This window comes from Diceros bicornis, chromosome 19, assembly GCF_020826845.1.
Source record: "Diceros bicornis minor isolate mBicDic1 chromosome 19, mDicBic1.mat.cur, whole genome shotgun sequence".
Classification (NCBI taxonomy): domain Eukaryota; kingdom Metazoa; phylum Chordata; class Mammalia; order Perissodactyla; family Rhinocerotidae; genus Diceros; species Diceros bicornis.
This window is the reverse complement of record NC_080758.1, coordinates 44,461,104-44,476,132: the sequence shown is the minus strand read 5'-3', so window position 1 is coordinate 44,476,132 and position 15,029 is coordinate 44,461,104. Positions and strand designations below refer to the sequence as shown.

General features: G+C 50.0%; 1 protein-coding gene across 5 annotated transcripts in view; it reads left to right on the top strand.

Moving 5' to 3' along the window:
* The window catches only part of RRBP1 (ribosome binding protein 1), a 67,665-nt gene that overhangs the window by 21,938 nt on the left and 30,698 nt on the right, over positions 1–15,029 (top strand). For all 5 annotated transcript variants that reach the window (XM_058563270.1, XM_058563271.1, XM_058563268.1 and 2 more), the window contains exon 2: positions 1,899–3,867. In XM_058563270.1, coding sequence (XP_058419253.1) covers positions 1,920–3,867 — 1,948 coding nt within the window. In that variant the 5' untranslated portion in view covers positions 1,899–1,919. The remainder of the gene's footprint in view (positions 1–1,898; positions 3,868–15,029) is intronic.

The following is a 15,029-nucleotide window of genomic DNA, read 5'->3' as shown; positions in this document are numbered from 1 at the left end:
AGGGCTGAGTGGGACATAGTTTCCTTTTCAGCAGTTAGCTTGTGAGTGTATTCCTGGAAGGGCCAATTGGGGACAGCTTCTCTTGACTGTCACATATGAGAGCACTGTGGCTGTGGATCATGCTGTTGTAACCCATGGCCAGGGGTCAGAATCCACTTGCCTAGAATTCAAAGGCTCCATGAGCCCGCCTGGGACTTCTTTGCAGAGGTTACTACTGGAATGAAGAATTTGACTGGGTCCTGCAGACCCAGAGTGATATTCTGGAAGAAGTGTCACAGCTGCAGCTGGTGGAGTTACCACCGTGGAAAGCACATGCTGTGAAGTTTTGTCAGGAGTGCATTTTAAACCCTCTTGCAAGGGTTTTATTTGAAAGGCACAGTGAAATCGTGTGTTGTTCGGTGATGAGAGTGATTTTTCTTAAAACATAATGCTGAGACATTTAAAACAATCTCTTAGTCCCTTTACAATGCCCTAATGTCAAAATTTGGATTTCATGATTGTTATTTAGAAATTCCCACTCTGTTTCCCCCCCACTCCCAACGGGAGAGAGGCCTGGACCTGGCCTGCCACAGAGGCTAGAGATTTTGGGGGTTCATGCAAGTGGGGTACCGATCATGCCATTCACTTCTCCCCTCGACTCCCTTTTCTCTTTCCACCTTCCCTTAGCCCTTCTCACGCTCGCATTCTGTTCACTGATTCCATCGCTGATCCTCTTTAAGGGGCGTATGCTCTGTTTCTCACTCTCCAGCTCAGGGGACTGGGAATTTGGTAATAGCATCAAAATTAGTTGGTAAAAGTTGAGTGTATCCAGGTAAATAAGACCTCTTGGAGTTCCTCACTGAAGTTGAACTTTGCCTGGGCTGTCAGTCAGGAAGGTGTGGACCTGGCTGCCTCTGACCCTTTGGACTTTGGTCCATGGGCAGTGAGAAGGGGTGGTTTGTCCTCTTGGTTTGGAGGGTGTCGCCAGGCAAAGGGCCGCCTCCCCAGGGTGAGGATTGGGACTGTTGGCACTGTCCTCCCTCCCTCTTCGAAGCCTCTAGATATGAAATTCCAAACCTGGAGTCTTTTGTGTGGTGGGCTTCTGAAGACTGATACTTCCTGTTTCCTAATGTGTGAATTGCAGGTTCCATAACTCTTCACTGGCAAAAGGCCATTTTTCCTCCCTAAATTCTTGATCATCTTTCAGGATTGTAATGCAGAGTTTCTCATCTCTGACCGTGGGTGGTTGTGTTTATTAGCACTGGGGAAAGGAAGGCAAAGAGTAGTGATGGCATGCTAGGGGCCTGCTGGCCAGAATGCATGCAACTGAGAGCCTGCAGACAGGTTTGGTTTGCTTGATTTGGGATTTCTTAAATCAGTCAATTTCACATTGAGAAAAAAAGATTTCTGGCCTAATGTGAAAAAGCAAAAGATCTCTCAACACAGTGCTTAACATTTCTACAACAATTAGCTAGGGCTTGGTGACACTTGCTCCCTAATTTGAGTGGGGCATTTTTGCCAGAGTCCTCACTGCTCCCCATTTTATCACACCTGGACTGTGCTTCTGCTCATGTGCATCTTTGACCCCTGCAGTAGGGAATATCCTGAATTGTGATCATGGCTTCTAAGTCTCTTGGGCGCTATGTGCCCCAGTTATAGACCTGCACTCTGCCGTCTCTCTATGCTTTGTAGCTCCCAACACTAATAGGGCCTGCTCATATCTTGCATAAAAATCTCTCACTTCTAAAGAGGGGCAGGTAAGAATGTGTGACATCAAAGATTGCCTGGGTTTGTTTCTTCTTTGACTTTGTCAATCTAAAGAATTAGTGAAACCTTACCTTTGGGGGTGGAGGTAGGGATGGAAACTGTCAAATGCCTCAGTTTCTACAAAAAGTAATCTACGTGTATGTATCTGGCAGGTGAAAGGAAAGCAAGCCAGGATGGATTTTTACGACACTCAAACCTTGGGGGTTGTGGTCTTTGGTGGATTTATGGTTGTTTCCGCCATCGGCATCTTCCTGGTGTCAACCTTCTCCATGAAGGAGACGTCGTATGAAGAAGCCCTAGCCAATCAGCGCAAGGAGATGGCGAAAACTCACTACCAGAAAGTAGAGAAGAAAAAGAAGGAGAAAACAGTAGAGAAGAAAGGAAAGACCAAGAAAAAGGAAGAGAAACCCAATGGGAAGATACCTGACCATGAGCCATCCCCCAACGTGACCATCCTCCTCAAAGACCCAGTGCGGGCACCTGCAGTGGCTGTGGCACCAAACCCAGTCCAGCTGCCTGTGGTCTCTGCTCCTGTAGCCGCGGTACCAGCCATGCCCCAAGACAAGGCGGCCTCCTCCCCTAAGGACAAAAAGAAGAAGGAGAAAAAAGTGGCAAAGGTGGAACCAGCAGTCAGTTCTGTAGTGAATTCCATCCAGGTTCTCACCTCCAAGGCTGCTGTCTTAGAAGCTGCTCCCAAGGAGGTGCCTATGGTGGCTGTGCCCCCAGTGGGTGCCAAGGCCAGTACTCCAGCCACTGGCACTGCACCGGGCAGAAAGGCAGAGGGGGCCCAGAACCAGAGCAAAAAGTCAGAGGGAACCCCAAACCAGGGTAAAAAGTCAGAGGGAACCCCAAACCAGGGCAAAAAGTCAGAGGGAACCCTGAACCAGAGCAAAAAGGGAGAGGGAACCCCAAACCAGGGCAGAAAGTCAGAAGGAACCCCAAACCAGGGCAAAAAGTCAGAGGGCACCCCGAACCAGGGAAAAAAGTCAGAGGGTACCCCAAACCAAGGCAAAAAGTCAGAGGGAACCCCAAACCAGAATACAAAGTTAGAGAGCAACCCAAACCAGGGCAAAAAGTCAGAGGGAACTCCTAACCAGAGCAAAAAGGCAGAGGGTACCCCAAACCAGAGCAAAAAGGCAGAGGCTACCCCAAACCAGAGCAAAAAGGCAGAGGGTACTCCAAACCAGAGCAAAAAGGCAGAGGGTACCCCAAACCAGAGCAAAAAGACAGATGGGGCCCAGAATCAGGGCAAAAAAGTGGAAGGGGTCCAGAACCAGGGCAAAAAGGCAGAGGGAACCCCGAACCAGAGCAAAAAGGGGGAGGGAACCCAGAATCAGGGCAAAAAAGTGGAGGGAGCTCAGAATCAGGGCAAAAAGGCAGAGGGGACCCCCAACCAGGGCAAACCAGTGGAAGGGGCCCAGAACCAGGGCAAAAAGGCAGAGGGAACCCCGAACCAGAACAAAAAGGGGGAGGGAACCCCGAACCAGAGCAAAAAGGGGGAGGGAACCCTGAACCAGAGCAAAAAGGCGGAGGGCACCCCGAACCAGAGCAAAAAGGCGGAGGGAACCCTGAACCAGAGCAAAAAGGCGGAGGGAACCCCGAACCAGAGCAAAAAGGGGGAGGGAACCCCAAACCAGAGCAAAAAGGGGGAGGGAACCCAGAATCAGGGCAAAAAGGCAGAAGGGGCCCAGAATCAGGGCAAAAAGTCTGAGGGGGCCCCTAACCAGGGCAAAAAGGCAGAGGGGCCCCAGAACCAGGGCAAAAAGGCAGAGGGGCCCCAGAACCAGGGCAAAAAGGCAGAGGGGGCCCAGAACCAGGGCAAAAAGGTGGATTCGGTTGCTAATCAGGGCACAAAGTTGGAGGGTGTTGCGAACCAGGGGAAAAAAGCAGAGGGGGCCCCTAATCAAGGCAAAAAGGCAGAGGGGACCCCGAACCAGGGCAAAAAGGCAGAAGGGTCCCCCAACCAGAGCAAAAAGGTGGATGCATCTGCCAATCAGGGTAAAAAGGCAGAGTCAGCTCCTATCCAGGGCAAAAATGCAGATATGGTCCAAAGCCAGGAGGCACCAAAGCAAGAGGCTCCTGCAAAGAAGAAGTCTGGTTCAAAGAAGAAAAGTGAGCCTGGTAAGTAGCTTTGATTTCATTGTGAACTTGGAGGGACAAGCTGTCTTTAAATGGCTTACGGATTCCCTTTGGGAAAGCCATCTGTATTGGTCATCTATACCACAAGGCTGTGTAACAAACATCCCAGAATTCAGTGGCTTACAGCAACAGTTGTTTATTCTTGATGATATTTCTGTTAAATTGGCTGGAGGCTGACTGATCTGGGTTGTCTCAATTGGGTGGCTCTGCTTCATGCTCCAGTTTAACTGGGTTTGGCTCCCTGCTGCCAGTCGAGCATACATCTGTTCCACATGTGTTCATTCAGTGACTCTCGAGGGCAGAGGTCCTTCTCATCATTATGGTGGAGCTATAAAAGGCACATTTCAAATCAGCATCCTATTGGCCAGAGCAAGTCATGTGACTGAACCTAAGTCAAGGGGCAGAAAGTCCACTGCCCCTAGTGGGAGGGACTGCAGAGTGACGTGGGAAAAGGTGTGAATAGGAGGAGAGGTGAGGTATTGGGAACAGTAATCCCATCCACAACACAATCTAGAACAGTTCCATGTCTTGGCAAGTCTTCTGTAAACATCTGGCTGCGTTCTGTCAGCCTGTTCTGTGTTTTCACCTCACCTGGTACCTTAGCACAGATTAATTACTTTCCTTTTTTTGTGAGGAAGATCAGCCCTGAGCTAACATCTGTTGCCAATCCTCCTCTTTTTGCTGAGGAAGATTGGCCCTGGGCTAACATCCATGCCCATCTTCCTCTACTTTATATGGGACGCCACCACAGCATGGCTTGACAAGTGGTACATTGGTGCGCACCCAGGATCCGAACCTGTGAACCTCGTGCCGCCGCAGTGGAGCACGTGCACTTAACCACTACACCACCGGGCCAGCCCCAAATTAATTCCTTTCTATATGTTTGTTGAGTGAATAATGGTAGGATAATGTTTTTAAAGAGCAATGGCATCCACCTCCCCCTAGCCTCCTCTCTTCGCTACCCTCACCCCTCTTATTTAATGGAGCATTAGTATAGATATTATATATAAGATAGATATATTAGATAATGTAAAACATTAATTTTCTGTTATCTTTTTAGTGCACATTACTATAGAAGTTAGGCTAGTGAGTTCCTATTTCATGTTCATCATTTATTTGATACACTAGTCTTATGTTTTCTTTCTATTCTCTTTTTTTAAGCCTTTCACTAGCATTAGTCAATGTGGAAAGTTAATTGCATTTGTCTTGATGAGGCATCTTAGGGAGTCGGGAGTGTCTGGACCTGTGCCGGGTAGCACAGGGCCCTGTATTTTTAGCTGGATTTCCCTCTCTTGCCCCTTTGTGAAGCTACATTACCTTTTCTTGGGTGTTTCCTCCCCCAGTCTTTGGGAGGAGCATTGCTATAGCAGCACCGTGCTCCGTGCGAGAGCACCTGTCCTCTGTGAGTGGGTACGGGCTCCTGCTGAGGGCGAAGGACCAGCCCATCTGACCCCACAGGTCAGGTCGACCTCTCAAGCCCTTTGAAAACCCAAACAGTCCGCCTCAGCCCTGCATCCGCAGGCTGGTGGGAAGCACACTGCCCTGTCTTGAAGGTGACGTTCCACCTGACCTAGGCACAGGGGCATTTGAGACACAAAGACAGGGATGGAATTGAGAACCGGCCTGTTTTCTGGCTCTCTCACAGCAGGTGTGTTCAGAATGGAGCTTCCTGTGTCCTAGGCTATTATTACCATGTATGGCTTTGGACATTTGAAATAAGGCATGAAACAGAAATGTGATGACAATATTAGAAAGAAAGGCAAAATGGTCCTAATTGGAAGGTAATGAAGAACCTTGTTAGGAGGAAGACCTAACTGATGATCTGTGTGAACCCACACAGCCACTTGAGTGAGGTGGTACAAGAGAAAATTTAAACAGAGAAAAGAAATTCCATGGTCCAGGATAAGAAAGATTAAATATTGTAGATAAAATGAGTTATTCCCAAGTTAACTTAGTGGTTTATTATTCTTCCAGCCAAAATTTCAAATGGGATTTCCCCCTTAACTTGTTTTTTTTTTTAATTTTATTTATTTTTTCCCCCAAAGCCCCAGTAGATAGTTGTATGTCATAGCTGCACATCCTTCTAGTTGCTGTATGTGGCACACGGCCTCAGCATGGCTGGAGAAGCAGTGCATCGGTGCGCGCCCGGGATCTGAACCTGGGCCGCCAGCAGCGGAGCGTGCGCACCCAACCGCTAAGCCATGGGGCCGGCCCTCCCCCCTTAACCTGATAAAACTATTCTAAAAGTCCCATCTGGAGGGAAAAATAGGTAAGAATATTGGATAGATTTTTAAGTGGTTTTGGGATGGCCAGTTCTGTCTGATGTCTGAACATATTCCCAAACTGTTGTCATTGCAAGTAGGGTGCTGGCCCAGGGCCAGCCAGGTCAGGGACTAGAAGGGTCCTGAAGTAGACCACGTCATCCCTAAGAGCTTCAGTGAGGGAGGGAGCATCATTTCATTGGGGAGGAGAAATGTCCCGGCAGTGGTCTTGGGCAGCATGGTCAAGATTTGGACGAGTCTGCTTAGACCAGACCCCTCTAAAAATGTAGGTTTGGATGAATTAGATTTAATTTAAAAAGAAATCAAACCCTAAAAAATATAAAAGACAGCTGAAATTAACAGCGATCAGCCCAGATGGTGGGAGACCTGGTGTCACTTTGAGGTTGCAGTGAGAATATCACAAAGGCCTTTCTGTCAGAAAGGACCAGAATGAAAACACATTCACACAGGGTAATAGGGGCAGCTGATATGACACCTGAAAGGTGAATTTCTTTATTCTTCAGAGGGTCTGGAGCCTGGAGACATGGAGAAAATACTTTCTATACTTGATTATTCGTTTTCCTGACTTTGCACCATGTGATCTCAGCCTCTTGTCCTCTGGTTGGTGTGTAAAGCCGTCCTCGGGGCCCTCGCAGGTGATGCAGGCCACTCCGCACCCCAGCTCTGTGAAGATTGTGAAATGGTCGTGTGTCTTCAGAGACAGTGGAGGTTTCCCCTCGTGCAGTGCTTCTCAAGCTCTACCATGCAGATGAACCACTGGGGGTCTTGTTAAGCTAAAGATTCTGACCCAGTTGTTCCGAGTGGAGCCTGAGATCCTGCATTTCTAACCACCTCCCAGGAGATGCTGATGCTGTTAGTCCAAAGCCCACACCTGAGTGTAGTAAGGACGCTTGACTCACTGCCAGGGTGACAAGAATGCAAGGCAGGCTGTCTATAACGCCTGGCTTCACGCAGGTTTGCAGCTCTTGTCTGTGAAGGACTGCGGCCCTGTGGGTGGAGGAAGTGAAGTGTGTGCGTTTCACCTCGTAATCAGTTTGGGTGTTCCCAAATACAAATATGCAGCTCAGGGCTTGCTCTGAACACCCGCTCCGAAGTCATGTCAGTGATGGGCTTCAGGTTATTAGCTGTTTTGTGTCCTCGAGGAGCCTTGGGTCATTTGCAGCGATATTCCCACCTCTCTGGTGCTCCCTCTGGCTTCTTTCTACATTTTCAGCAGTGCTGCGTTAGTTACAAGCCATGATGATTGAGGGTATGAGGAACGAATCTGTCGACGGCGTGGATTTTCCCAGTGGCTTATGGAATGGGGCTCACACTTCCCTTGTAGTTAATCTTGTTCGTGAAGTTTAGTGTTCCAGAATTAACCGGACTCGTGTTTAGTATTTGCGGCTGTGGCCGTGTTACGAGTGAGAAGCCGACCACGTTCTTTTCATGCTGTTACACCTCATGTCCCATGTTCCTCTGTTTGCTCAAAAGGCTGCCGTCAGCCCAGCCTCCTGCCCTTGACCTCCTTGCCCGCCAGCTGGAACTGAGCTTCTGTGTCCATCCAGGGACTGTCCACGCCCAGTTTCTCCAGGGCCACGTGCACCCAACTCGGGGGAAGTGTGGGCAGAACTTTGCCTGGGCTGGCTGGCCCTGGGCATCCAGAAACTTGGGGGCCTGGAGGTATGAGTAGCTTTGTGGGGGTGAGGTGTCCTGATGACCACACGGCAGAGATCAGGGAGATGGTTGGGGAGTGAGTTCTGGATCACTGGTGTGGAGCAGGCCAGGACGAGAGCTCTGTCTCTGAATCACAGAGACCTTGACTTAGACGAGGGAGGGCTCCAGAGCCATGAGGTTTTACCCATGGGCACCAGAGGTCTAGGGTCTAGGGCTGTGCTGTCTAGTACAGGAGCTGCTGGTCACATGGGGCCATTTAAGTTAACATTCAAATCAGTCAAAAGTCAATAAAATGAAAGATTCAGTCATACTAGCCACATTCCAAGTGCTTGGTAGTCACATGTGGCCAGTGGCTACCCTTTTGTACAGTGCAGATGAAGACCGTCTCCATCAGCACAGAACGTTCTGTTGGACTGCACTACTCTCAACAGGAGCCACTGGGAGGGAGGTGGCCCTGTGAAAACGAACACATATTTGCAGCCCTGTGTTGGCGCCACACAGCTCTCCCCCTGCTTTCTTCTGTCTGCCTGCGTCCTGAGTGTGGTGGGGGTGAACACCCCCACCCCATTGTCCTCCGAGCCACAGTGAGAAGCAGTGAGTGAGATCACAGAGGCTGTGGCTGGTCTATGACACCTGACATCAGCAGCAAAACCAGCCCCAGAGCTGGGGTCCACCAGAGACGGGGTTTCCTCAGTCGTCTGAGCCTTACCCACCACCCAGTCATCCCACAGGGCCCTCACTGACAGGAGCCCCAGAGGGAGCACTGGCAGGTGTGGAGGCAGGCACAGGACACGCTTCTGCAGGCCCGAGTTGGAACTATTCCAGAACTTCTGATCTGATTTTCCTAAAGAGCAAATCGGGGTTGTGTGACAGGTTTTTACCACTTGTCTAAGGCCGGATTTGACAGCGAACACCTGCCTTCCTAATCCCTTGCTTTTTAAAATGTATTATTGTAAATAAGTATGTGCTTCCAGCAAACAAAATTCAAGCAATATAAGAAGCATGGAAGGTGAAAATTGAAAGTCTTCCTTTCCACTCCATCCCAGTTACCACCCACACTTCCCAGAGGAGCCCTGGAGATGCTCTGCTTGTCACACCGGCACACACAGATGGGGACCTGCAGTGCACACAGAGTTGAAACTTGCTTTCTTTGCTTACCAGTGTCCTGGTGACGTCTTTTCCATATTGCACCTACAAGGCTGCGGCTTTCAGCTGCATCGTAGTCCGTGGCATGAGTGTATCAGAATTTATTTAAATGACATTAAGTAGTATGCAGTTTTTTCTGCTGCTAAAATTAATGCTACAGTCACATACGTATATCATTGTGTGAGTATCTCTATAAAGTAAATTCCTAGGTACGTAATTGCTAAGTTAAAAGGTAGGCACGTTTTTAATTTAGGAAGACAGTGCTGCATTGCTCTCCAAAGACATTTCACCATTTACCTCTATTCTCGAAGAAAGATGCGAGGCCCACACAAATGTTTTCCAGGACCCTCCATCTGACTTTACTGCTCACATGGAGCTGTGGAAATGTGATAATTTCAGGGGGCCATTATAAACCCAAGTGTGGAATAAGGAGAAAACAATTGCTATTGAAACGAAAGGCACAGATTCTTTTCTAAATGTTTGGAGAAGAGGGAGTTCACAGAAGCATAGAGAAGTGGAAAGTTCCCAGAACTAAAGCTTCCACGTGTTTGCAGCACCGTCCAGGCCTCTGCTGGCTCTTTCTCCAGTAGTTCCCTCAGCAAGCGTTCACGGTTGTTTATTAGGAAAGCCACGCTTCTTGCACAGAGGTGTGTGAATGTGGTGGCGGTTTTCTAAAATCTATTTTTGTCCTCGGATTTAGTCTTTGCCTGCATAATCATGCCAGCCTGCCTCCCTGCACCATGGGGTGCAGATGGATGCACTAGTGTTACACTCTTAAGAGAGCCGTTCGTTCCCGAACCTGGAAGTGAACCCAGTGTGGGCGTGGGTCCCAGAGAAACGAAAGACAGACTGGGGAAATACAGGATGCACATTCTGGAGACTCCTCATTCGGCTCAAGTCTGGAATGTCGGGCTTCTGCTGGAGCTTGCGTCACGCAGTGTTGCTGCTGAGCAAGGCGGAGACCAGGTGGGCGCTGGGCCTAGCCCTTCCTTCTTGGACTGGCTTTATGCCAGACCCCCGTTCCCCTTCTGTGGATGCAGGCCATTTACTCTGGGGCCAGAAGGCCATCATGTCAGGCCCAGGAGAGCCCAGCCATCCAGGAGGTAGAAAATGCCCTTAGCACAGGCGTTTACGACCCCCCAGTGACTGAGTTGTCAGACTCATGCACAAGTCCATGTTGGAGAAAGAGGCCATCTTTGGGGCTAGGACTATGGGTAAAGTTTAATATCTTCCCTTCACCCTTCTGCATTTTCCAGTTTTTCTGTGACGTTTTATTTTTTTAATGGAAAAGAAACAAAAACTTTATTATTTGTCTATGAGTCGACTAAACAGGCCCTCATTGTACCAAAGCGCAACTCCTATCCTTCTGGGTGCTGTGAGGCAGCCCAGCCCTGACCACAGGTTCCTGAGCGTTCTCTGAGCAGCAGAGAGAAGGCTTTGCTCCTTCTCGGGGGAGGGTACCAGATTGAGGAAAGAAAGTGGCCAGTTCTTCTCATGCCTATCCCAGCCCCTGGGCGCCCAGTAAAGGGTCATAAGTGAGATCAGATGGAGAGTTAAAGGTGGTTCCCGCATCTGTGACCCTGGCGGCATCCTGGGGGGCCTGTTGGCTCCATGTGCGAGGCCTCACAGGGCTGCTTCTACCTCTGCCAGAGCAGGTGGAAATGCAGAATCCTACAAATGCACAAGTAGGATCATGTTCTGTAACCTAATGGGGCAGGAGTTTCCGGAGGTTGGGATATAGGGAAGGATTTTCAGACCTACCAGGAAAACCTTACTCAAGGTAGCTTAGCAGGGGCACTCATCTTAAACCGTGCAACTTGGTGGTAACAACACCCCTTCCTCCCTGCTAGCCCGTCTCCCCCGCCCACTTGTCCTTTGTGCACTGTGGGCTCGCTGTGTCTGGGGCGTGGTGCTGGGTCACCACCGGGAGTGTGGCAACATTGTACTCCTCAAGCAGATGTTTGGTTAGGTGCCTGGTTTATGAAGCTCCTTTCCATGCATTTACTTATCCCGCTAGCATTCTGTGAGATGGATTTGTCTTTTTACCTGTTTTACAAAAGCAGAAACCAAAGCTCAGCTCTGTTTTGTGACTTCCCAGAAGCCACACTGCCATCAGGCGGCAGGGCAGGGGCCAGAGCCCCGAGCCTCAGTCTCTCCATCTGCGGCCCCTCGGCCCACCTGCCTCAGCAGCCTCTCTGCAGCCCCTCAGGGCCGAGGCACAGACAGGTATGTGTGGAGATGAAGTGTGACGCTCTTCCTTTTGAACCTCACTCTGTTTCTCAGGGTCTGAAGCTCTCAAGAAAACTCTCGGGGGCTTTTGAGCCTTCATTCACTTTCTGTGTAAGTTCTTCAAACCCAACTTTGTCTTTTCTTCTTTTTTAAAAGAACAAAAGCATCCCCTAGGAAAGCAAACCAGGTATCAGTGTGGCACTGCCGTGTCTTAGGGAGGCTGCCAGCTGGCATTCTTCCGGAACTCTCCCTTCAGTCGTCTTAAAGCAGGGCGGCTCCGGGCCCCAGTCACTGCCCCGGGCCATGTGGTCAGGGAGCCCCCGTGGTACACCTGCTGTCTTCTGCAGGCACTCCATAACATCTCGATTGTCATTTACCTCTTCTCTTTGGACCTCCCTGCGTGCCTGTGGAAGCCCAAGGAAGGATCTTGTCCAGAGGTCCTCCAGGGGTGGCCTTTCTTCAGGGAATATTCTGATGTGTTATTTATTTTTCAGATAGAAAATTGATTTTGTTGAAATTTGGGGGGAAAAATACAAAAGTATAATGAGAAAAGTAAAATCATTCAATCTATAGGATTTTTAAATTCCATTAGACATTGTTAAATGCACAACTACCAATTAGTTAACAGATTACTTTTTCCTCCACCCAAGGAAAGGGCCTGATTCAAAGGCCCCAGGTAGGGTTGCTCTTGACATTACCGTCATGCGTCACTTAACAACGGGGATACGTTCTGAGAAATGTGTCATTAGGTGATTTCGTTGTTGTGCGAACATCATAGAGTGTACTTACACAAACCCGGATGGTATAGCCTGTTACACACTTAGGCTGGATATACTAATCTTATGGGACCACTGTCATATACGCAGTCCAGCGTTGATGGAAAAGTCATTATGTGGCGCAGGACTGTCTTTGTACTTGGCTCTAGCACTTAAAACACCAGATGGTCGTGTCTGTGGCAGTCGGGTCGAGTACAGCTGCTCCTCTGAGGCCTGCACCTGATCAGGAGGACAGACCAGCCTGTCCTTGCCGCTCCCCTCCCCAAAGCCCCAGCCCTCGCCTTCTCCTTACCCAGTAGTGCTTGCCTCAAGCATCCTCTGCTTTAAAAGCCTTTCCTGGCGTAGCTACCGTGGCTGCTTCCTCGGCAGTGCGCACTCCCTGGGTTCCCTTTGTGTCACTCAGATGCCTGATTGCCACGTGTCCTGTGTCTCCTCCGCCTCTCCTAGCTGGCAGTTCCACCTCTAACTTACCTTCCCAGGCCCAGCATTTTGCAGACTGCCAGGTACACAGTCGGTGCATACTTTGTGTCTGGAGACCACTTGGACCTGCCTGCCCTGGGAAGGGCTGCTGGGCACCCGCAGCAACAGGTGGAGTTGAGCCAGAGCCCCTTGATGGCCCGTCCAGGGCTGTGGCAGTAATCCCTCCAGTGGTGACCAGCTGTCTGCGCCCTCAGGAGGCAGCTCCTGGAGCAGCTCTGACACCCCCCCTGTTGGTTGAGTAAGCCAGGCATGAGCCGTGCAGGAGCGTTCCAGTAACTGCACACTGGAAGGGCTGCTGCCGAAACAGTGCTGGGCTGTGGAGCCCCACGAGTCCCCTTTGGCTGAGGCCCGGCCATTGGGATCCTGGTAATTATGCAGGCAGAGAAAATTCTCCCTGAAGGACCCATAGTTGACAGTGAGAGAAAAGACTCCTAAGTGCCTTTTTGCAAGACAAGTTTGATTTTAGGTGGTTAAGCCTCCCAGCATGGTCGCAAAGGGGAGCGTAGTTTTGGAACTTGAGGCATTTTGCACATTATCCCAGTGCTGCATGCTTCTTGGCCGAGAGCCCAGGGAGGCAGGGGGCTCCTGGCTTACCTAAACCCGCGGCCATTTTGGCCTCGTAAGTGAGGATGATGGTGCCAGGCAGGAGCCAGAGGGTCAGAGGGCTATGGTGCTCTGTCCGTGGAGGGCTGGCTCCCGGGCGCCTCCTTTGCATGACTTTTCCGTTCCGTTGGTGGGAGAAGGAGCAAGGGCAGAGTGGCTTCAGCTACCTTGAGCTCTTGCCTAGGTGCGCTGTCTGTTCAGGGAGGGGTCAGGGTCTGGGATTCTCCTGTGCCGGGGCCTCTTGATTGATTCTGCAGGGCTTTACCCTGGGCCGGGTATGGTTTCACGCACATTGCAATTGAATCTTTACAGTGAAGCTGTGAGGGAGGAACAGTTATTACCTCCATTTCACAGATGAGGAAACAAAGGCAAAGGGAGGTGAAGCCACTTGCCCAAGGACACACAGGCAGGAAGGAGCTGAGCTGGAATTCAAGCCCAGGCCACCTGGCGCCGGGGGCCTTGTTCTGACCACAGTGCCCCATTGCCCAGGGGCAGAGGCGACCTGCAAGCCGGACCTGGCCCACTGATGTGTTTGTTCAGGCCCGCAGTAGTTTTCTGTCTTTATTTTTCACTGAGCTAGCTGTCAGCACTAAAGGTCAGGAGATGGCACGTAACAGTCTCGTTTCAGCTCTCCTTGACAAGTCCACAGCTCTGAGGGTTCCAGCCCAGACCCTGTGGGAGCCATCACCTGGAGGGGAAGGAGAATGTCCAAGGCCACCCTGCTCAGGAGAAGCTGCCCCCTGAGTCCAGGCCTGTCCCGTCCCTGCAGGGCCTGGCCCCTGGAGCTGTTTGCTGTGTCCCCTGCCAAACAGGGGTCTGGATTACTCCCTAGCAGTGAGACCCAGCCCTGCCTCTCCGCTCTCTGCTCTCCTGCCGCCTCATTCCTCCCCCAGGCCTCCCTGGCCTGTCCGTTCCTACTATTTCAGACTCAGCAAAGTGGGCAAGCTTTGGCTGCTGGAACAGGCCCTCCGTGAGCTGGTCTCGCTGGAATTCCCTGCCTCCTGGTCTTTATGACGTCTATGGGTTAACAGAGTAGGTGTTGAGTCTTTGATGAATTTATTTTAGTGCCTTAAGAGTTCACAATACCCAGGATTATTTCTAGTTTTCCAGTATTTGCAGGAGACATGCGTGATGTACCGGCACGTATCAGCCTCTGTTAGTACGTTATTTGTTGGTGGCATCAGTGTGCCTGTGTCCTGGAGATGGATGCCCTGTCATGGTGAGCTTGGTGCCGCTGCTCGGTGAGAGGATCCTGAAACCCGGATGTAAATGCAACTCCCACAGAAGTCCAGAAGTTCTGGTTCCTACTTCCAAGTACTTTATTTTTGCTTTCAGTTTTACTTCCCCTGAAGCTTTCTTGAAAATGGTGAGGAGTAATAATGTAAGGCACAAACCAAGTAATAGGGCTACAGAACAGGCTGTGGCTGCGTTCCAGTCTCCTCTGGCTGTGGCAGAAGCTTTACCAACCAGAACACTGTGGAGAATGAAATCTCCTCATCCAAGTTTTGCTCCCCTTTGCCCCGGGTCCTGACTGGCTAGGGTACTGCTGGAAAGTTCCTGTACAGGGACTTGAGGAGAATAGAGATGGCACCATTCTTACCCAAAGACTTAATAAAAAAATGTAAAATTATGGCTCTCTAAAAATAATTTAAAAGATAGTGTTTATATGAGGTTGGAGAAGGCCATGGAAGTTTCTGTGGGGGAGTGGGGGATGGGCAGCAAAAGTTAAATTTTGCTATATATAGCTTTGGATTGTTTCACCTGTTACAAATTTTTATTACTTTGATCACTAAAATATGTAATGAAATTTAGTGTAATTACCTTAGGAAGTTTTAGTGAAGGTGTGTTAGAATGACACTCCCACAGAATACTCTCAGAAATGTTTTATGGACAGGGCATCTCAGGGTTCCTCTCCTCTGGCCCTCCAGGAGGGAACGCACGTTTGTCAAGACCACTGGTGATGCAGAAGGAG